The sequence below is a fragment of the Neolamprologus brichardi genome, chromosome 3 (assembly GCF_056152115.1).
Source record: "Neolamprologus brichardi isolate AB-2024 chromosome 3, ASM5615211v1, whole genome shotgun sequence".
Taxonomy (NCBI): Eukaryota; Metazoa; Chordata; class Actinopteri; order Cichliformes; family Cichlidae; genus Neolamprologus; species Neolamprologus brichardi.
In genome coordinates, this window is record NC_142106.1 from 3,857,403 (window position 1) to 3,880,724 (window position 23,322).

At 41.2% G+C, this 23,322-nt stretch overlaps 2 protein-coding genes across 6 annotated transcripts in view; one reads left to right on the forward strand and one right to left on the reverse strand.

Moving 5' to 3' along the window:
- Positions 1 to 23,322, reverse strand: part of LOC102789482 (methylglutaconyl-CoA hydratase, mitochondrial-like) — a 674,272-nt gene that overhangs the window by 215,009 nt on the left and 435,941 nt on the right. The gene's annotated exons all lie outside the window — the stretch shown is intronic.
- The window catches only part of LOC148103177 (butyrophilin-like protein 2), a 53,494-nt gene continuing 32,466 nt past the window's right edge, over positions 2,295 to 23,322 (forward strand). For 2 of the 4 annotated variants that reach the window (XM_087838587.1, XM_087838584.1), the window contains exons 1-4: positions 12,205 to 12,503; positions 12,964 to 13,287; positions 13,374 to 13,475; positions 14,240 to 14,563. In XM_087838587.1, the coding sequence (XP_087694713.1) occupies positions 12,257 to 12,503; positions 12,964 to 13,287; positions 13,374 to 13,475; positions 14,240 to 14,563 (997 nt within the window). In that variant the 5' untranslated portion in view covers positions 12,205 to 12,256. Of the gene's footprint in view, positions 2,663 to 4,203; positions 4,552 to 6,280; positions 6,612 to 12,153; positions 12,504 to 12,963; positions 13,288 to 13,373; positions 13,476 to 14,230; positions 14,564 to 14,629; positions 14,691 to 23,322 lie in introns of those variants that run through there. The other 2 variants (XM_087838590.1, XM_087838589.1) reach the window with 2 other exon arrangements.

A 23,322-nucleotide genomic window follows, 5' to 3' on the forward strand; every position in this document is an offset into this window, starting at 1 on the left:
CCATCAAAAAGTCAGTTAAGTTTTATTCTTTCTCAGCTGTCTTTCACTTTTTAAAGGTTGCCATGTTAGAAAAAATATTTTGCCCTGCCATGCTGTTTATTGATGTGGCAAATGAATGGTTTATGAAAATATATCTAAATCTGTAATCAGTAATGATCATGTCTCACCTCTAGTCTTCTCTGTCTTGATTTCAGGTTTTCACCATGTGTTGTAGATAGTTCAGGAGGTTAACTCGACCAACAGTCTACTTTCAGGTACTGTTTAGAATACCAGAATAGGGAGGACGGTGTAGGTTTAAGTTTATTAGACTGATACATATATACCAACAAGACAGTGTACATCACTGTGACAACAGCGCTTGTTTTCATTCAAAGGCTTTATGGTTTTTCTTATAATACCTGGTGGGCCGGTCTCTAGTCAAAATGCCCTGCTCATCTTTCTTCTCTGGACTGTTGGATAGAGTCATGTGACCTGCACTACACATGGAAATGAGCAGCAGAGCTCAAATCTGTCTGGTTTCCATCTGCTATTTTTAGATTGGTTATTATCTGTTAACACACAAAATAAAATCAGCTGGCTGACCTTTAATCTGATCCTTGTTGTTCTTCTTCTGTGGTGTTTGTGATGGAGCAGCTGGTCCTGATGTGTTTGATGAAGCCAAGGTTCCTGCTGCTTCAGCAAAGTTTCAGTTTTTTAACAATTTAACAACAGCTCAAAATACATAAGATTCAAAACTGATGATGCAAAGAGCTGATTTTCTTTTTTTGACATATAAAATTTTAGAAAGCTGAATTTAAGCTTGCTTACTTAGAAAGAAATAAACTGAAATAGTCCACAAATTAGTCTCTACTGTTTATGATAATTATATTTTAACGAGAGATACAGAACATAACATAAAACTATAAGTTGGTTTTTGTAATGGAAGATTTTATATGTGTGTGTGTGTGTGTGTGTGTGTGTTATTGTCATTTAAAGTGTTTATGTGCTCAGTTGTGACACTGTTGTGACACAACTAGCTGAACTTACTTTGACCTCAACAGTTGAAGAAAACAACTGCTTTTCTGTGAGTTTCTTAAAGTGACTTGAAACTGCGACATCTGTTTTGAACATGCTGGGGTGAAGACCGCAGAGCCTGAGAAGAGGAAGTAAGTAGCTGATGTTATGGGAGGATAAATAGGTGCCGCCACGCCTCGAGAGCTCAGAGCTGCATGACTGTGTTAACCGTCTGTTTCCTCTCCCATGCACATGGTCATATAGGCGTTGGTTACAGCTAACCGTGTCTGCAGACTTTGTTCATCTAAATTTCACCACAGTTTGTGTGTCAGTTCTTCTCAGAGAGTCTGCAGGACAGTTTGGTCTGGAAGCTCCTCCTGTGTCCTCGAGGATCAGAGTGTAAAATGAGATGTTTTGTGCCCGTGAACAAAGATCTGCTGAACTTAAAAACCTGATAACGTTCCCCCTCTGAGATCTCCATCATCAGCAGGTAAACAGTGAGATCTGCTCTGAGCTGCTCTGTGAACACAGACCACACTTTGTGCTTTAGACTGTTTGAAACTGCAGCATTCAAACAGTGGCGGATCTAGAAAATGTTACATGCGAGGGCCAGAAGAGGGGGATCAGGTCTATGCAGGATGGCACATACCTCTTCAGTGAAGTATGTGAAAACCCCCTATACACAAATGGAGTACATTTGTGCACAGTAACTGAAAACTCTTCAAAATGAGAAGAAGAGAAAGCAACACCAGAAACAGCACACAGTAGACATAACTACCAAAATAAAAGGTTACAACAGCAGAGAATACCTGACATGAAATTAGGGCGCACAGGAGGGCAGGAAACCGGAAACCCAACGAATCAAAGTAAAAGTAAAACTAAGAAACTCTGACAATAAAACTAAAACAGGAGATAAATCAAATACCAAACTCACAATGACATGAACTATGAACACTGTGCAGAAATACAGCAATCACAGGCTTGTTTATTCACTTAATTAACCATTAAGTAAACCGTGTTCGGTATAACCTGCATGAATACCAATCAACTACATTTAATTTGACCAGATTATGATAAATGTAACATTTTACAGTGTATTTATGTAACAAAATACATGGAAAATTTCCCTGTAATTAATTTAGTTAAAGTCAGAATTTAAGGCATGACCTTTTTGGGGGTCCAAACTCAAACTATGAAATAACAGTGAGGACAGTTGATCATATTATTATATTAATACTTTTTCTTTTTGTTTAATTATTTATTCGTTTTTATTATTTCACACACACACACACACACACACACACAGCCATCATCTATACAGCTTCTAAACTTACTGTCAGTTTTGCAAAACTAAAACTGTAATTAGGTCAGCTTACATTAATATAAACCCACGTGGATCAACCACGTGTTCCTGAAAGCAGCTCGCTGTCTGCAGTGTCTGTGCTCCCTGCTGCTTCTCCTCACTTTCATGTTTAGAGTTCTGCAGAAGGATTTTATTTTGAAGGCTCTGACAGGAAGTTGTGAGGTGTCTCTGTCTAACTTCAGAGGAGGAAACTTTGTTCAGTGTGTCAGCGGTGCTGTGATCGAGCTGCGTGCGCCTGTTCCTCAGAGTTAACGGGACTTTCAGCGGAGAGGAAGATGCTGCTGCGGCTCGTGCTGCAGGTCCTCGGTAAGAAAGCACACACGCAGACTGACACACACACAGTGTGTAACACGAGCTGACTGCATGAAGCCCCTCTGTGTAGTTACTGTGGTCCCTACATGCGGGCTTCATGTGGGGCGGGTCTCCCCGTGACAGCTGAGCTCATCATCCTGATATCTGCTTGTTAAGAAGTGCGTCAGTGCTCGTGTGCGTGTGATTCACGGCAGAAATAAAAGTACTTTGTATAAAAACTAAAAGCTTGTCTCACAATATTAAAAGCCCCGTTTACCATAGAGAGCACTTTAATGTGTCAAAAATGGTTTTTGTTCACAATAACGCCACGTGCACAATCATCTATGTTCAAGTTCACTGATTAATAAAGTTATAACAATCCTAAAACAACAAATAGACATTTTCTCTTTTTTTATTCAACACCAGATGTTACTCTGTGTGTTTGTACATTTTTAATGCTTAGTCTCAGAATAACTTGTGTCCTGAATTGCCCCCTTATAGAAATCCCCCTGAACAGGTCCCCTCCCTGGTCCTCTGGTCACATGACTTACAGTAAGGTCCACAGTAAGATCGTCACCCCTGTTTTTGTTTTTCATACATCAGAATGTCTCACTGTGACTGTTACTGTACAAACTGATATCTTTGTACGGTTGGTGATCATTTCATGTCAGGAGATAGAACAAATGTGAAAACTAGGAAATATTAATGCATTATAATATTGTTACTATATTTAAGAAGTATTATATATGCTGGTGGTACCAGGACAAACGTCAGTAAAGGTGTCCATGTAAAAGTGTGTTTAGACGTCGAGGTCAGGTGGTACAGCTGCAGAAGTGTCACTTCATGAAATCAGTATGTTCTTAAAAGCTTTATTACGTTTCTCAAACTGTTTTTAACAGCTGTTATTATGGTTGTTATTTTTATTTCATGGGGTTGAAAAAACTGTCATGAAAAATGTTTCATCTGCTTAATGAGAACTTCCTTCTTTTCTAAGCCCGACACATGAAAGCAAATCAAAATGCACGTTCCCTTTGGTTTAGTCACCCCTGTTATATCCTGTCCACTCGGTTACTTGTGTGTGTGTGTGTGTGCTGTTTTTATGGTTAAAAATTAACTAACTAAATTTCTTTTATAGATGTCCTTATGATTAATTGAAGGGAGTAAATTTACAAAAAAAGAATATTTAAAAAAAATGAAAATGAAACAAAACCATCCGTCTTCAAAGTCGATGACGCCTTTTCTTTAACAATGCTTGTTTATTAACACATTCATCGTTTGCAGATTACAGTCAAGGATTAAAAGCACTTCATTCCTAACAGAGACTAGTCTCAGAACGTTTCACTTCCGTCTTTTTCAGACGTGCATCAAAGTTTTCTTTGATGTTTTTTAAGCATCCTTCGAGTTAGTTTTTGTTGGATTGGAAGAATCCATGTTTGAGTATTTAGCAGAAAACGTGGCTTCTGAAACCACTTTCCCCACGATGAGAACCACTAGAAAAATCCACATTATACAGGTGATTAGTGTTTTTTGTTGTGTGTGCTTGTGTCTCCTTCCAGTTTCCCAGCATGTCCTGGCTGTGGTGGTGGAGGTGTATGAGGGGGCAAAGTCTGTCCTGCTGCCCTGTCAGTACACAGGTCTTATACTTACGAACCCCACAGTGCTGTGGACTCGCAATGATCTCGACCCCAAATCTGTCCACGTGAGACGAGAGGAAACAGATGATGTAACAGGACAAAACCAGCGTTACAGAGGGCGCACATCAATGAGGCCTGATGCTCTGGACACTTTAGACTTCAGCCTCACTCTGAGAAAACCCCAAATGACTGATAGTGGCAACTACACCTGCTCCATCAGAAATGAAAGGGCAGAACTGAAACTGACCGACGTACAGCTGCATGTCAAAGGTAAGAAACCCAAACAAACAAAAGAAAAATGTCAAATTAAAGGTTGATAGAAAAGGAATTTCTTTTGCTGAAAACTGGAAAATGGCATTAACATTTTCCAGATGTAACCAGTCTGCAAACATCAAAATCTCACAGGTAGATTTTTTGGTGTTTCTACTAAATCTGGATGATTTGATTCAGACGGTTTTACATCCTGTATACGCAGGAAAACCTGCAGCTCACAGGCCTAATAGAGACTGATGTGCAACATGTAACAGAGGATGTCATTTTAAGAAGATAAACTTGACCTCTGGAACTATGAATGACAGGATGATAAAGTGCTGCCAGCTGTTCTTTATTCCAGAAGAATCTACTTCCAATCAAGTAGCTTTCGTTTATTCATTTATTGAACAGGAAGTAGGGTTATGCATTCATAATGTGAGTGTGGAGGTAGTGTGGTAAGGGGGTGTTATACAAGGGCCAACATGAGAAATTAGTGATGCTCCCTTAACGGCCTCAAGCTGCCACTTGTGGCACGTCTGGAGGAAAGGCAGATAATTTTCAATGTTGTGGATCCAAATCTTGGCACCGCCTCCATCTATGATGGCCCAGGAGCTCCGTTACTGGGTAGATGACCTGAACGTACCAGCATCAGGCCGCCACATCAACAACATGTTGGGAGTGACTGAATCAAAATCAGCTACGTTTGAGGGGACATAAACATAACCAGGGGCTTGGAGGTGACGATGCCCTCTACTTTGCTGAGTATGGTCCTAAAGACTTCTTCAGTGACATGCTCCGAGATGGTGTAGAGCTGATTTGATGGAACAAATCTCCCGTTCCCATGAACCACCGTGTGGAGCGTATGGAGGGTTGAAATGGAGATGCTGGCTGGCCAACTGTTTTCAGAGCAGGGCCGAGATGCGATCCTTGACATGACGATGAACACCAGGTGCTGCCATCTGTACTGTGTATGTACCACATGTAGTGAAATGTATATAAAATTTGAATAGACACTGAGGAGTGGAGGCCTACTGTAGGAGAGCTTTGGCTGGACCCTGCAGAATCCAACCAGCAGTACAGCTCAGGTCCTCTTCATGGATCCAGATGTGCAGGCTCCACTGGAGTCAGGAAATGTGGGTAATCAGAGCCAATCAGCAACAGTGGTTGAGCTTGATGGAACAGCCCATATGACCAATCATGATCGTGTATGGTAAATGGTCTGCATTTGTATAGCACTTTAATTAGTCCCTAAGGACCCCAAAGCACTTTACACTACATTCAATCATCCATCCATTCACACACTGGTGATGGCAGCTACATTGTAGCCACAGCTGCCCTGAGGCACTGACAGAGGCGAGGCTGCCGGACACTGGCACCACTGACCACCACCAGTAGGCAAACATGGGGTTAGTATCTTGCCCAACGGGGCAGCCTGGGCTCGAACCACTGACCTTCTGATTAGTGGCTGACCTGCCACCTGAGCTACAGTGTATGTCTCTATCTTTATTTACATACATGTTCTGTTGCTTGTTAGTGATTACTAAAGGTAGCACTGTGAAGACTATTTGTATGGATTTTATAGTGTCCAGTTTAGTTACCATTTTAAACAAAAAGAGAGAGAATCCTGATATTTATATATGATTAATATGTATTTTTACTGGTAGCAGAGATCAGAGCACGTCAGTTCTCTCTTTACCATGAGCATGGCTGCTGCTGCTTCTGATATTATGGTTCATTTTCCTCGTAGATCAGCAGGTGGAGGTGAAGGTGGAGGAAGGATCAGACTCTGTCATCCTGCCCTGCAAAACAACACCTGACCTGCCTGAAAAGGCCACAGTGGAGTGGACTCGCCCCGACCAAGAACTCACTATGGTCCATTTGTATGTAAACAGAAGTGACCATCCTAAAAATGTAGACAACCTTTACTGTGGTCGCGCAAAGATGAACAAAGACCTGCTGAGAACTGGAGACCTCAGTCTGACCCTGAAATACCCCACAGAGAGAGACAGTGGAGGATACATCTGCACCATCCACAGGGACAAAGACATCCTGAGACAGAAAGTAGTGCTGCAGGTCAAAGGTCAGAGATGTGGAAAAACATCAGGGGTCAGTGCAGGAGATTGAGGTTCAACAGTCATGTTGATATTGTTTCATGTTTCTCAACAGAACCATTTCCGTCCTGGGCCACAGCTCTCCTGGTTTTTCTTGTTCTTCTTCTAGTAGTTTCTGCGGGTCTTTTATTTCAATTCCGTCATTATTTGGTGTCAGGTGAGTGTCTCCTCCTACACTACCCATAATGCCGATGGTTAGCAGAGCTGAAGAGAAACTTCCAGGTTTGTTCCGGAAGTCAGAAAACCTCCTTCAGACTCAGTCATTGATCAGTGAACTCAATCAAAACCCTCTGTTCACTTGGAAAAAGTTGCTGACAGTAAATAAGCTCAGTCTGTCTGTTCTTCTGCTCTTCATCCAACATGTCTGCAGACAAGTTTCCAAAGAACGAGTCAGGAACACATCAGGAGCATGATGGAGACACAGTCTAACACTTGTGTCTCCATCATGCTCCAAAACATTGTTGCTTTGACTCTCGTCTGCGGTTTTTTATCAAGATGAAGGAATCCAGAATGAGGGGAGAGAGAGTCACAACAAACAGTCTTATTATCTAAAGGAGAGTTTTGTTATTCCCGTCAGCTTTTGCCTTGAGCATCCAGCTGGTGCCAGGGGGACCGCATGAGATGAAGATGGTAGTTGTTTTGGTTAGGGCGAAAAAACTGCATCCAGTTTTACAGCTGGTGTAACGTCCGTCACTGGTCACCAGGTCTCTTAATTCCCGTTGTTCTTCTTCAAGATCTTATCCATAATGTGTTCCAAAAACACAGTCTGAGTGCTCACAGCCCATCGTCTATCATGTCGGCCAGCCTTGTGGGATTTTAAACAGCTTCATCTGCTTCTTGTTCTTTTATAAGCCAGCTCCAATCAGCCTGAACTCTGTTACCGTAGTTCTGAATTGGTAGATGTCCTTCAATGTCCTCCATCAAGAGTGTCGCCAGACACACGACGCAACTGACCATCGAGTATCCAGAAGCAAACAGCCCACAGAGAGAGACAGTGGAGAGTACAAGTGTTTGGTCTGGAGGAAGGGAACCTTCATCAGAAAGAAAACCGTGAAGCTTAAAGTCAAAGGTTGGTTTGTCTGTTTGTTTGCTGGCTTGTGTGATTGTGTCTGACTGTCTTGAGTCTTATCTGCAGGTCCAGGATCAAACAGAGGACATCAGGACCAGAAGCTGCTTCATTGATCCGACTCTGAGTTTTACCCTCACCACTCGCCTTTTTGTTCATTTAGTGGGTTTAATGTCACAGCGTGATAATACAGGAACACACGTTTCACTTCAAGTCCAGTCACATCCTCAGTCTGTCTTTGATGTGTGTGATCAGCTATTGTGTGACATACCTCATCTGTTTCTCACCATCTTTACAGTCTGTGCTGTTTAACTTTTTTAGGCCATTTTTGGGCTTTTTCTGCACTTTAATTAAACACTTTTAAATAAAGGTTTTACTTCACTTATCCTTTGGTTTTCTTGTGTCTTTTGTATGCATTATGTTGCACACATAGTCTAGTGTTACCTTTGTGTTTATTTTGGGGTTTTGTTTGTTGTCATTTAAAGCTTTGTGTGTATTTGACTTTTGGAAATTAAAATGAAGAAAATATTTTGGTATTAAGAAAAAGTCCCAAAGTAATTGTTGCGACGCCAACAGAAGGTTGTTATTTTTACATTGTGATGGAAATGGAGAGCGGGACCAACTAAGCGGAACCAGTGGGCTGTGAGGTGTTGCACCTGGGACTCCTGAGGTGAGGGACCCGTCCTCTCCTCAGAGGAAGAGAAATGAGAGGCCTGTGTGTTCGTTCCTCTGACAGCTTCTGCTGTTTTTCACTTGCTTGTCTTGAGGCAACTGTCAGAATGATTTATATATAAAACTGAGTTGAACTGTTTGGGTTCACAGTGCACTGAATGCATCATTTGCTACTGTGGTGTAACCGGTGTTGGGACCATGTGACCTGCCCAGAGTGTACAGCTGGAAATGAGCAGCTTAACTACAATCTGACTGGTTTCCATTACTATCTCTCCGATTCATTTACATTAACTCACACTGTCCCTGTTCAATAAAAACAACAGGCTAACCGTTAATCTGATCCAGTGTTGTTCTTCTTCTGTGGTGTTTGTGATGGAGCAGCTGCTCCTGATGTGTTTGATGTAATCAGGGTTTCCCACAGCTTCAGGAAGCTTACCCACTGTGCAAACTTGATATCATGAATTGAGACTTTTATGAGCCATTTCTGGACGTCCAATGTTGGGTCTTTTTTTCTGAACATTTACTGTTACCTTCATGCACGGGCTGTTTATAGTCCACATGTGTGTTTAACCTCAAACTTAAACTCATTTTAGATCGTTTTCACACTGTGTCTATCAGCTCTGTAGGCCCATGTTTCCAGAGTGTGGAGGACATGTTTTCTGTCTGTTCTCAACTTTCTACGAGCCTCCAGTCATCCTCTGCAACAGAGGAGACAATTAAATGAAGTTAGTGGAAAATATTTAGTAACAGAAACACGTTCTCCTCCCTCTGTAAAACATGTGTGAAGGACTGCAGAGTGATCATCTCCAACATGGCGCGAGCTCGTTAGCTAAAACCAAACTTCTTAAACACGCTGTACTCCTTTTACAAATGATTCCAAACATTTTCTTAGTAATTATAATACTTAATTTTTTAAACATTATTAATTTGTGTTTTTTAACACATAAGAACTGCAGCAGGAGTCAAAGAATAAAACTCAAAAAACAAAGTCATGAACTTGAAGAGTTGAATTTTATTTTTAAAGTTATAAAAACATTTTCATAGGTTGAAAACTTATTGTCAGTTTTGCAGAACTTCAACATTTCTATTAGAGAGACTAAAACTGACGTCCTCCCTTTCAAACCTTCTTTTCAGCTTCAGGTTCCAGCAGAATATAAATCCACATGTTGCTAAAAGCTGTCAGTAGTCTGTGTGAGACATGCTGTAACTCTTCTCCTCCGAGTTTAATGTTGAAAGTCCTTTTCTGTAAAGGATTTTATTTTGAAGGAACTGAGGAGGGTCTTCTTATCAGGAAACTTTTCGTTGTGCACCAAAGCCTGCAGTGCAGCGAACACCACAGTGATTTCTAACTAAAGGTTTTTCCCAGAGAAGGAGATGCTGCTGCTGTTGTTCGTGCTGCTGGTACTCGGTGAGAGCGCTCTTTGAATGCACACACACACACACACACGGTTATTTAAAATAATTTGAAGTGTGTAACATGTATAACTACTCACTGCAGTCACTTTACTCCTGCTGAAACCTGCAGGCTTCATGCTCATGATCCTGGTATCTGCTCATCTGTTTAAGAAATGTTCCTGTCCTGTCTCACTAATAGTACCACAGTACTGCCTGTAGTGAAGTTTGGCCACATTAAAGGTTATAAAAGAAGCCTGGTGCCAGATCTATTGTAGCTTCAGCTAAATAAATGGGAACAGTGTGTTTTTGCAGCAGGTCAGTTTAACAAAGTGCTCATAATGTCAAATGTATTAGTTGTGTTGTGTAGTCCCCACACTGGTTCATCCTGGTGCCTTTTTAAGCTTCACTGATTCACAGGTCATTGTTAAACTTAACAAACAACATTTAGTTTTTGGTTTATTTGTAACAGTTTGTTCCGAACGCACAAACGTGCTCTGGTCTTTTTAAATTGAGGACTTTTGGCTGTGCAGTGTTCCAGGTGTGTCAAAGCACCAGATGTCTGATATGGAAGACCAAGAGATTCACACACATTGACACAAAGCTTTTTTGATTTGGTGTTTAATTGTACAGTAAAATACAGATTAGTAAATACATGTAGGAATTTTTTTTTAATTTACTTTGGAGACTGACCTGGATTTTTTTCTATGCTCCTGTTTGAACCATCAGCTCTGCTTTAGCATTACTAACAGGTGTGTGTGCTCGTACAAAGGACTTTTAGCTCCAGCATTCACACTCTGTGCAACATTGAACCTCTTAAGCTAATGTGCTAAAACAGCTAATGCTAGCATCAGTTTGTGTTACTCTAACCAATCAGAGAGCTCCTTTCATCACACTGCATGGCTGATTTGTTAACTAATTTCATAGTTATTTTCAAAAACATCTTTAAAAACTGAAAATTGAAAAAGTACTTTTTGCATTGAGAGTTTAGCTTTTTTAAACTTCATCTTCAAATTGAAATCCTTATTACTGGAGTGATAGTAGATCTAGAAATATTCACTATCAATGATTCTTGTTTTAATTAAATTATCACACAATAATTAACTTTGTAAGTGTCCAAGTAAATAAAAGAAAAATAATTAGCAGATTCCCACCCTCATACATTTTGTGATGAAGACGAACACACACTCTCGCTCTCACACACACCACGATAAGATTTAAGTGGATTTATGTAGCTGTGAATTTTTAGATGTTTGTTTTCCAGATGTTGTACATTTGTTGTTGTTTTTTCTCTTACCAGTAGAGCAGTTGGAGATATGCTGTTCATTTCTATTTGTGCTCATTTATTACATCTACGTCTCCTCCACCCCATGTTTTCCTCCTGCCTGTCCTGCCTTAGACATCATCATACTGTACACCAGATATATTTTAATAACTGAAACAACACAAATAGAAATTCAGAAATAAAAAGATAAAAGAAACACATGAACCAGAGGAGACAGAGCTGATCTTGGCATTCGCATCATATTTCTGATGCTGCTGCAGAGGATTTAAGAAGGAGAGAAGAAAATTCACGAGTCGATGAATTTACTGATGCACTGTAAGTTCTGAGTTCACTGCAGCATCTGGCCTTTCTGTGTGGAGCTTGCATGTTCTCCTCCTGTATGAGTGGGTTCTCTCAGGGTTTCCTCCCACAGTCCAAAGACATGCAGTCAGTGGGGTCGAGGTTAATCTGTGATTTTAATTTGCCCGTAGTGTGAATGGTTGTCTGTCTCTGTGTCAGACTAATGGGTCTAATTGCATAATTACATATCCACTATCTGTGGCTATCCATTAGATAGCTTGACTTCATCTCGTGCAGTCTTTCACCAGTTCATGGGAAACCCAGTCAGCAATTTTCTGTTATCTGAAACGTAGCTGCTGCAGCGCAGCTACACTTTCTACACCTGTGTATGTAGGTCAGGGGTCACTGAGCTTACCGAGCCAATAATTAGATCTAAAGGTTTTAGAATCAATAACATGACAACAAATTTATGCACCTGCCTGATTTTGTTAATCAATTATTGCACACTTTCTGTAAATCCAAGTGTGTGTGTCTCCTATATGATATATTTAACTGACATTTTTATTGTAACAACCAACGATTGTTGGGCAGGAAAATAATGACTATTAACAAGGTGGCCCAAACTTTTCATCCCACTGTATGGAAAAGCTCTTTTTTAGAGCTTTATCATTTCACACATAAAAATATTAAACCTTTCCACACTTGCTCAGATGTAGGGAGAGAAAAGTCAGAGGGATTTCAGTCTCTTTCTATCCTCATTATATGGCTAATTATAGTTAATTAGTTTTTCTGTTTTTGTGTTTGTGTCTCCTTCCGGTTTCCCAGCATGCCCTGGCTGTGGTGGTGGAGGTGTATGAGGGGGCAAAGTCTGTCCTGCTGCCCTGTCAGTACACAGGTTTTGTAGTTGAGGACCCCACAATGATATGGACTCGCACTGATCTCAACCCCAAATCTGTCCATCTGAGACAAGAAGAAACTGATGATCTGAGCGGACAAAACCAGCGTTACAGCGGGCGCACGTCAATGAGGCCTGATGCTCTGGACACTGGAGACTTCAGCCTCACTCTGAGAAACCCCCGACCGACTGATAGTGGCGACTACACCTGCTCCATCCGCACTGGAAGGGAGGAACTGAAACTGACAGACGTACAGCTGCATGTCAAAGGTCAAAAACCCTAATAACATCTGTAATTACAAGTCAAAGATGAGTACAGTGCTGACACAGGTCAGAGGTCACAGTAAAAGGTAGTAGAAAGTGTCTTTCTAGTAATCTAAACCTAAAAAATGACAGAAACATTTTCTAAACGCAACCAGTCTGGAAACATCAAAACAAAACTGGAGAGAGAAAGAGACCATGACTGGGGAAATCTGAGGTAAACCAACATGAGCACACTGAGGACAGGACACAGAGACAAACTGGTCTGACTAAATGAAGTCAGATGCACTAAAATAATACAAAAGTCATATAAAATAAAATGTAAATACAATAGAAAACTCAAATATGAACATTTTATAATTCCAGCTCAAAGACTGGGTCAAAGACACAGGACCATCACAAACACAGATGCCTTGATTATCATCAGTGTGACTGCTGCTGCTCATGTTGTGGTTTCTTGTCCCCTCAGACCAGCAGGTGGAGGTGAAGGTGGAGGAAGGCTCAGACTCCGTCATCCTGCCCTGCAACACAACACCTGACCTGCCTGAGGACACCACAGTGAAGTGGACTCACTCTGACCGAGAACTCATGATGGTCCATGGGTGTTCAAATGGAAGCGACCACCAGGACGACCTTTACTGTGGTCGCACGAAGATGAACGAAGACCTGCTGAGAACTGGAGACCTCAGTCTGACCCTGAAACAGCCCACAGAGAGAGACAGTGGAGGATACATCTGCACCATCTACAGGGACAAAGACATCCTGAGACAGAAAGTAGTGCTGCAGGTCAAAGGTCAGACATGTAGCTACAGGTCAGAGGTCAGAGCAGATTGAGTACAGCGTTCAGCAGTCATGTGATATTGTTTTGTTCGTCCACAGAACCGTTTCCGTCCTGGGCCACAGTTCTCCTGGTGTTCCTGCTTCTTCTTGTAGTTGTTTCTGCGAGTCTTTTGTTTCATTTCCGTCATGCCTTGGTGTCAGGTGAGTCTCTCATACTACACTACCCATAATGCATATAGTTAGCCTCCTCTGGTGGTTTCTTGACTTGTTCCGCTAATTTATTCATTAATATGTAAATATTTAATTTGCATATTAATGATCAAAGAACTGCCGTCACATTGTTCATCTTACTGCTATCTTACTCCGTACAGTTGTCTATACATGTTTCTGTACATCGTTACCTGCATATACAAACTTCAGTTGCTTATGTAAATAGGACCACTTTGTGTTTTCCTTTTATATTTCACATCCCCTTGCTATAAGAGTTGTGTAACACCCACATTTCTCATTCGTGGGAGTTTTTTGTATTCTTTTCCAATTCCACCAGTAAGATTGGGGAGACCTTTTTCCATTACATTAGCCTGTCCCTGCTGGTGGTGTCGTTCAAACAGAAAACAAGTCTTTGTTAGTCTGTAGATGTTGGAGGAGCTCCTCTCAGAGAGTCTGCAGGACAGTTTGGTCTGAAAGCTCCTCCTGTGTCCTCGAGGATCAGAGTGTAAAATGAGAAGTGAACACCTGCTGAACTTTGACCTCCAGGAGAAAACCTGATAGCGTTCCCCCTGTGAGAACAGCGAGATCTGCTCTGAGCTGCTCCGTAAACACAAATCAGACTTTGTGTGTTAGATTGTTTGAACCTTCAGCATTCAGTGAAGCTACAGATGGATGATTCAAACAGGACATGGCATTTCTCTACACCTCTGAAAACCTGCTGCTGTCTGTGTTTGTTGTTCTTTCAGTGATTCCAGTGAAGGTGGAGGTGGAGGAGGGGGTGGAGTCTGTCCAGCTGCCCTTCAAAACCACAAAAAACCTGTCGGGGGAAGTTCAAGTGATATGGGAACGTTACGAGCCGTTCCAGAAGGCTCACGTGTTTACAAACGGCCCAAACCAATTTGAAGAACAGCACGAGGTTTACAAAGACCGAACTGTGATGAACAAAGACCTGCTGGAAACTGGAGACCTCAGTCTGACCCTGAAACAGCCCACAGAGAGAGACAGTGGAGAGTACAAGTGTTTGGTCTGGAGGAAGGGAACCTTCATCAGAAAGAAAACCGTGAAGCTCAAAGTCAAAGGTTGGTTTGTCTGTTTGTTTGTTGGCTTGTGTGATTGTGTCTGACTGTCTCGAGTCTCCTCTGCAGGTCCAGGATCAAACAGAGGACATCAGGACCAGAAGCTGCTCCATTGATCCGACTCCTCTGATCAATCAGTGTTACGACTGCTGTCGTAATGTTGTCTCTCATGTGCACCAATGACAGAAATGCACCTGCACACTAAATGTAAGTGTGCAGGTGCATTTCTGTCATTGGTGGATCCCGGAGACGGTGCCTGCTGATTGGCTAACTACATGGAGACAACATATTTACACAGGAGCATGTAGGGGTGGACTGCCTTTGTATTTGATCACTGTTTTCTCCTGTTTTTGTCAGTTTTGGAGGTACGCTGCTGTCATTTAACTTCTTTGAGTATGTTGTTTGTATCCTTGTCTCAGGGACCAAGCAGTAAAGCATAAAGGACCCAGGTGTTTAATTTAAAAAATGGGGTTTTATTGACCCAAAAGTATAAAAAGATATTTAACAAAGCCAGAACTTAAACAGGCAGACCAGCAAAACAGGTCAACTCAATAGACTAAGCTCAAGATAACAATTAACAAAACCTCAAACAAACATAAGATAAACTGACCTCCTGAAACGACACACGGGGGAACGTTAATACTGGTTTAGCTAAACCACATGACACACGGGGGAACGTTAATACTGGTTTAGCTAAACCACATGACACACGGGGGAAAATATGGCTTCCATGTAACCAACTAATACAAAACAATTAAACAAACTTGAAACACCCTCCAGGCAATGAAGCACGACGGCTGTCAGTGGTACTTCAGCTCTCCCAGCCCTTTGCCAGACAGGAGAGAAGCCCCAGGTGACTCAAACACAGAAATATGTATTAATATAAAACAGAACTTTGACCTTGCAGTGTTCATATGTGTGCACGCCTTCTAAACATTGGAAGGTGTAATAAAAACAAATAATAAAGAAACAATATTGGACAATGAGTAGAATATATTTAAAGTAGTGACTGCAAAGCAAACTAAAGTGAAGTAATGCTGAGGTGTGGCTCATCCTGTGCAGCCATCACACCTTGAGCCCCGTTTGTTTGTTGTATTGCTGTTAGCTCCACCCCGAAGCTGAAGTCCGCTCCTTTGTGTTGAACCCACTCATTGTAAATGAATCACCATCAAAATGTACTAATTATGCGATGTGCTGCTCACGGTCACACAGGGATGGGTCAGCCGTATATTATGGTCTGGCCACGCCTAGACGAGCCGTAACAATCAGTTTGATCTGTGTGATTGATCACTGATGTCAGCATGATCACAGGTCCATAGTAACCATAGTAACGCTTTTTGTTCTCACTCGCCTTTTTTAACTTGTCAAGTTGGTTTTGATCTAAAATATTATGATAATTATTGTTCTATGAATTTAACCTCGGTCATAACAATTTAATCTGATCCAGTGTTGTTGTTCTGCTGTGGTGATGGAGCGGCTGCTCCTGACTACAGATGGATGATTCAAACATGGCACACAGAGAAGAAGGAGTAGAAGAAGAAAGCTGAATGCCTGTAATGCTGATCTGCATGGATCAGAGCAACAGTGAGAAAACATGGAGGAACCTTTAAGGCAGCGGTCCCCAACCCCCGGGCCTCGGACTGGTACCGGTCCGTGAGTCGTTTGGTACCGGGCCGCGAGAGTTGAGGCTCAGGTGTGAAATGTGTAATTTTCAGGGTTTTTATCGGTTTTCAGCGTTATTTTGTTATCGTTTTTATTGTTAACTCGGTTTTCCTGGGTCTTTTCACGTGTGTTATGAATAAATCTTCTTTTTTTCTGTACCGGTACTAGTTTTATTTTGTTGTATTTATCCACGACACCTTAAAGGCCGGTCCGTGAAAATATTGTCGGGCATAAACCGGTCCGTGGAGCAAAAAAGGTTGGAGACTGCTGCTTTAAGGAACAATGTCAAGACAGAAACACAGGAAACACACTGCTGAGCTTCAGATTCAGAGTCTGAAACAGCAACAAAACACTGCCAGTAAACACCATCCAACTATTTAGTGTGTAGTGTATATGTTGAGCTCTGAATGTGTGTAAGAGTCCAGCAGACAGTCTGATCCAGTTTGGCTCTGCTGAAGTCTGGATGTAGATCATGGAGGAGTTTCTCACTTCAGGCTCTGATCCTGTTCTTACACACTGAGGTTTTGTCTTGTTTTCTTCGTCCTGCTAAGCTGTTCATGTTCAACACTACAGAGGGAACAAATCCACTCAGGAAGCAGCTCATCTGAGGTCATTTGATCATCAGGTTGATTTGGATTCATTGAACATGATGATATTGGTTTTTGAAGTATGATCATATTGATGGTAAGTCATAACCCAGACAGCTGCTCTGACTTTCTAGATTTCTTTCTTTCTCTTTATGTACCCCTAAATTACAACAACAGTCGTCTCAAGATGCTTTAAACTCTAAGTCTGTGTAGTGTCTCAGTCATCCAGGTCATGGTCGTCTCAGCAGTTTGGAAAAAAACAAACATAGAGTATGCTGTGCAGAGCAGCGAGCAGTTCTCAGACCTCTGGAGACACCAAGCAGCCACTTCATGCTCTCTCTTTCTAGTCCCTGTCAGGACTCTTGCTGCAGCATTTTGGATTAGCTGAAGGCTTTTCAGCGAGTTTTTAGGACATCCTGATAATAATGAATTACAGTCGTCCAGCCTGGAAGTAATAAATGCATGAACTAGTTTTTCAGCATCACTCTGAGACAGGATATTTCTAATTTTAGAGATGTTGCACAAATGGAAGAAAGCAGTATTACATATTTGCAAGTGTTATCTGGCTTCATGGTTAAAGCTGGGTGTCATCTGCATAGCAGTGCACACCTGTTCAACCACTCACACTGTAATGTGCATTAGAATGAAGCTCCACAGGCTGTTGGACAACAAGCTTTATAGTTTCAGTTGGTCCAGTTTAATGTGCAGCCATCACCGGAGAAATAATCAGCAGCACTGAGAGCGCGCTCAGCAACAAAACCATTATTTCACTGCTCTGTGCTTTAAATCAGCAGGTAATGATTTGCTGCAGCATTCGTTTTCACAATAGTGTTCTTTTATAGATTTTTCATCCCTATCTGATAATGTGTTTTAGTAGGTGGAGCTCGTAGGGATCAGTTTTTGTGGAGTCATGTGATCCATCAAACACCCCCTTTAGATTGGTTACATGCTGCCAGCACAAACTCTGGGTTAACTTAGTGAGTTGGTAACCAGCCTCGTGTGACTGCTTATCCTGCTCATCACATGTTGGTTTGTACAACCTGACTGTAATAATGAAAACAGTCTGTTCTTCACTGGGATTCCCTTTTTGTCCAGTTTGGGTTTTGAGTCCATTTTATTATTGTGTGACATTTAGAGGAGGACGGTAAACCTGTCCTGGTCGAGGAGGAGAGATTGCTGTTGTTCTCTGCAGTGGTTTAAGCATTCAAACGACAAACTCTGTAACATGAGTTCACTAAATGAAGCCCCTCACTGTAGTTTATTTTATTTCTGTAAAGTTGCATCATCCTAAAAACTTGATTCTATTCATCCGGATGTAGATCCGAGTGACAGACTCACCTCCGTCCCCTCAAACAGACCACTCAGTCATGGACGTGTTCGTACAGCAGCTACTTTCAGCTGCTCCCTCATCACAAGACGCTGTCACAGCACACAGCTCTGCATGTTTTACACCAAATGCAACACAAAGGAGATTATTGTCACCACTCAACATGTTAACCTCTACACTATGGAGCCATAAACCTCTGTTCTTACAGTATAGTATGCTTTCATTATGTAACCCGGGTTAAAAAGATGCATAAATAGTAAAAGATAAGTAAAGTCTAAGAATATAAATATCAAAGAGTTCATTTATTTAAATGTTCTTGTTTATTAAAAAGATCAAAGTTCATGTCAACTGATTAAAAACATGTTTGCATTGTTTAAAATACGTTATCTTTCTTTTCTTGTGACTTGTTATTGAGAACTGTAATTTCCTACGGGGATAAGGTCTGTGAAGGTAACACAGGGTGGAGAAGGAAAAGGAGAAAAAAGAGAGCGCGAGGAGAGAGGGCGGTGGTGCGTGAGTTACACGGAGCAACCGGAGAAGCTAGCTTGTTTTTATGTAGTATCAGTGAGTGTGTTTCGACTTTTCGGAAAGATAAGTCACAGTGTCGGTAAGTTAGTGACGTGACACGTAAAGTTTCGGCGTGAAGCTGCTGGACTGTGTGTTTTGTTTACTGCCGCGTGCACGCATTGAGTTAAAGTGAGGCTAACCCAGCCGTTAGCTAATAAGGACTACTGCAGCTGCCGTTTCGCTAAAGTTGTGGGACGTAACAAGCTGCAGAGGATCGTTACCGAACTGGATAACGACGGACACACCCCGGATAGTCACTCTGAGTGCCCGCGTCACTCAGAGTACCTCTGGCAACGTGGGAAGCTAAAACAGGAAGCTTGTGGAGCACGTGGAGATCACGGACCTTCCTCATCTTTGTGCTACTGCATTCAGAGCGGAGTGTTTCTGAAGGAGCTGAAGACAACTTGTTGCCTGGATTAATCTGGTGGGAAGTGCACGTTTCACAAGGTACTGAGTTTATTTATTTATTTATTGCTTGTTGAGTGAAGAACTTCCGGTTGGGAGATCGTTTTGGATTTATACTGGAGCAAATGACTATGTGCACGTTAGCATATGCTACTTCCGGTGCGGAAACTCCTGTGGGGAGCTTTGTTTCCTATTCACGCCCTGTTTACGGTCCAAAACAAGTTAAGCAAATGAATAAATCAAGCGGCGATTTACATTTCTATAGATGTCTCGGGCATTTACCCAATATATCTGTAAATGATGTTCATTGACTTGTCGATATTTTTCCCCGCGCCTCAGGGCAAAAGAGAAAAGGATTCAAATGTTATATTTCTCAGCTGTCCCTCGTTTATCGCGGGTGTTATGTTCTAAAAATAACCAGCGATAGGTGAAATCAAGAAGCCAATTTTATTTTTTGATGGTGCAAAACGTTTCGTGGACATCGTGGACATACAGCACTGCACTTCAGAGTCACGCTGCTAGCATCGATGCAGCGACTCTGTACAGGAAAGACGTCACGGAGGAGATCGTCTGCAGCAATCAGGACACAATGTGATGTAAAAAGAAAAGCATGCAAACTTGCACTAAAAAATCTGCGAAACAGCGAGGTGAAAGGTGAACCGCGTTATAGCGAGGGACCGCTGTAATTTTGAAGGTAAGTCACAACATACCCTTCGTACATACTAATGTATAGAAACTGTTACCAGCAATCATTCATTTTTTGTGTGGCTTTTTTCACGGTTTGTTAACATGCTGTGTAGGTGTGTACTTGACGAGCTGATATCGACATAACGAAAACATCTGGTTTGACTATTGTTCACCTGTAGTTTGAATGCTGAACATCTGCCTGTTTAAATCATGAGACCAGTCACTATACAGAGATGAGCTTCTGAATGTGGACGATGTGTCTTCTGCTGCAGTTCTGCTTGTGTTGAGTGATGTAAACAACTGATCGATCTAAACTCTTTAAACGTCAAAATTGATCATTAGATTTTTATGACACAACAGTGATGAGTGTTCCCACCTCCTGCTCTTTGTAACTTAACGCCATCTTTCCGTTTTCGAGTCTTGTATGTAAATGTTCAACATCCGGTCTCAAACCAGGAAGTTAGCATTTTCTCGTGCACAGGGTCAATACAGGCCTGCAACGTAGGGTTTATCTCTGCCCGCTTTAGGTTTAGTTTGGGACCATAATAGTTTTATCACTGGTGGTTTACACTGTATATGTGGAGATTCTGTGTACAGTGGGTAAATTGCTGTGTGTGTTTTTGGTTTGCCTGAATACTGAAATCTGCCATTTTATTAATTTGTTTTCATTGTTTGGTAAATTAAAGGAGGGTTGCAATGCTCTACTTTACATGGTGTATGACATGATTTACTGCACTGTAGACACTAGTGTTCATTTTCGCGTGTAGTGCTGCTGTTAAGGAATAAGCTTCATTGATCCCAGAAACAAAAGAGAAGTTAATTTAAGAATATCGTACGAGAGTACACTAGGAAAAGAACCCAGGGCCCATTTATTACTGGTGTCAAGCCAGCCTCCACTTTGTTTTACGTTCCCTGTGTATTCAAAGTATTATGGCAAAAGATGTGGAAACATGATTTCAAAATAAAATCTCCTGAAGCATGATTTCAAAATGAAGGCCAACTTCCAGTAAATTAAGAGCACATTCACAAATATCAATTAGTCTTGTTTGCACACTCTAATGTTGGATACAAATGACATACCCTAGTATTCTAGTAGCAACATGTCAATATTAAAGCCACCTCCGTTTGGATTTCAAAGTAAAAGCCCTCTGAATGTTTATTTTTGAACTACTCTTTTAATTAATTCAGAATGGAAAACTCACGTTCCCACAGACTTGTTGCAGTCTATATTGACAGTATACAACCCCATAGTGATTCCATGTCAATATTAATCATTCTTGTTTTGCCCTTCAAAATGCTCTCTTTCAAATTGCTCATACGGGAAATAATCTTTCAATGATTTCTGATTTCTCTAAAAAGAAAAATTCTTGTTTACATTGCATTCAATTCACTTAAGATCAAGAGTATGCAACCCCACAATGATACAATATCAATATCAAGTCAGTCTGATTTTGCGTTTCAAATTAATGGCCCGTTGAAATTGCCCATTTAAGACCTACCTTTCAGTGATTTCAAAATGCTCTAAAAAGAAAAAATCCTGTTTCCACAGGATGAATCCATGTTAGACCAACAGTATACAGCCCCACAGTGATACCATATCAATATCAAGTCATTCTGATTTTGCCTTCCAAAGTAAAAGCCTTTTCAAATTGTCCATAATTCACCTACCTTTCAGTGATTTCAAAATGCTCTAAAAAGAATAATTTCGGTTTCCACCTTAGAATTATTCTGAAATGTTTTTTTATTCTTTCTGTTGCTCACATGTATGTTTTGATGTGCAATGGTGTTAGTTTGAATGACATCTCCAAGGCCCTTTAATTTATAATTGTCTTTTTTCTTTTTACTTTGTTTGTCAAGTATTCACCACATTTAAAACCCACAAAAAAAAGACAATAGTTAACTTTAAAATCAGTACAGAGGTGGAGAATAAACTCAGCCGTGGTGTCTTTTGTCTTATGCAGTCAGAGAGATTATTGAATGTTTGGGTGGATGTATTTTCCTCTGTGGTGGGTTACGATGTGTGCCCCCCACCCCAGGCTCCGTGGGGCTTGGTGGTGGTGCTAATGTAGGCCCCCGTCCGGATGGGCCTTTGTGGCTTCCAGGGGTGCCTACTTGGGTCAGTGGGGGACCTGGCCCCACGAGAGAGTACTTTGCCTTCACTTCCCTCCCCTCCTCATCCCCACTCCATCACACCGCCACACATGCAGGGCTTTGGCGTACAGTTGTTTCACTGAGGTGGGTGTGAGTCATTCCTGCTGTGTCCCCTTCCGACCACCTGTACCTCAATTTTATTCCACAACCTATACGTCAACATCACTTGTGCTGGGCATGCTGAATGGCGTCCAAGGGATGGTCTGTGTATTCAACCTCTCCTCAGTTGCCGGTGCCCACGTCTCAATTTTAAATACATGTAGATGATAATGTTTCTCGGCAGGGGCCGTGCTGACACCAATATTTATTATCTACTGTTACTTATACTTATCTAGGTTGTGGCTGTGATACTTGCTGTTGTGTACTGTGTTATATTTTTGCTTGTTTTCTTTTCTGTTTTTTTCTTCCAGTAGGTAATCCAATGGAATTTACTGTCTTGTGTCACCGTCCCTCATCCCCTCTGTTTTTTCCACTCTTTTGAACGTCTCTTGTCTAAGTCTTAACCCTTTAAAACCGGTCAGAGCTGCACGCTCTGTTTTGTGTACCTATTTTTAAATCCCGGTAGCTCTGCAACCACATAAGCTAGCGCAATAATTTTTTTTGCATATGAAACCGGAGGAGTTGTACTTACATCTTATGCCATCAGCTTGTCCTCGGTCACAGTTTCCTTCCACATATAGCTTTGCAAAAACTGCATAAAAAGCACTTGCAGCAACAAAAACATAATATTCCAGAAACACGCTTTGCCGATCCAATCAGCTGTTCATAACACTTCCTACGTTGGAATAGACGTCAGCGCGAACTTTTACATGTTCGCCATGACCTGCCCGAAACCGGAAGTGATGTCATTTTGCGGAAATGTAGTTTTTTACCATCAGGGCCTCAATGAGCCTATACTGGTGTTTTTAAAAGTTATGTTTGACTTTATGACTTTGTGTTGTTTCTGGGATGCTTAGGACTCATATTGCACTGCTGGAAATAGTTTATTTTGATGCATATGCTGCTTTTTTTGCAAATTTGCAGTATAATATTTATTTTCGTTTTTCCTGCAGTGTATAAAAATTGGTGTATTTCAAAAATAAAACTATGAAGACACTCAAAATAAATTTCCTGTGGTGGGAAACTATTTTGTGCAACTTTTTTTGTATTTACAGTTTTGAGGGATAAGCCTCTTAAATTTCTCTAACTAGAAATATATGTTAAAAAACAAAAACGATTTTCAATTTTTTTGTAGTTTATTGCACTTTTTTGCAATTAATGTAATTACTATGCACTTAATGCAGACATATTATTAAAATTTGGGCTGTAATGGTTGTATTGATGTATAGCAACTTGAAATGCTCCCAAAAATGGCTCCACAGCATGTAAACATATAA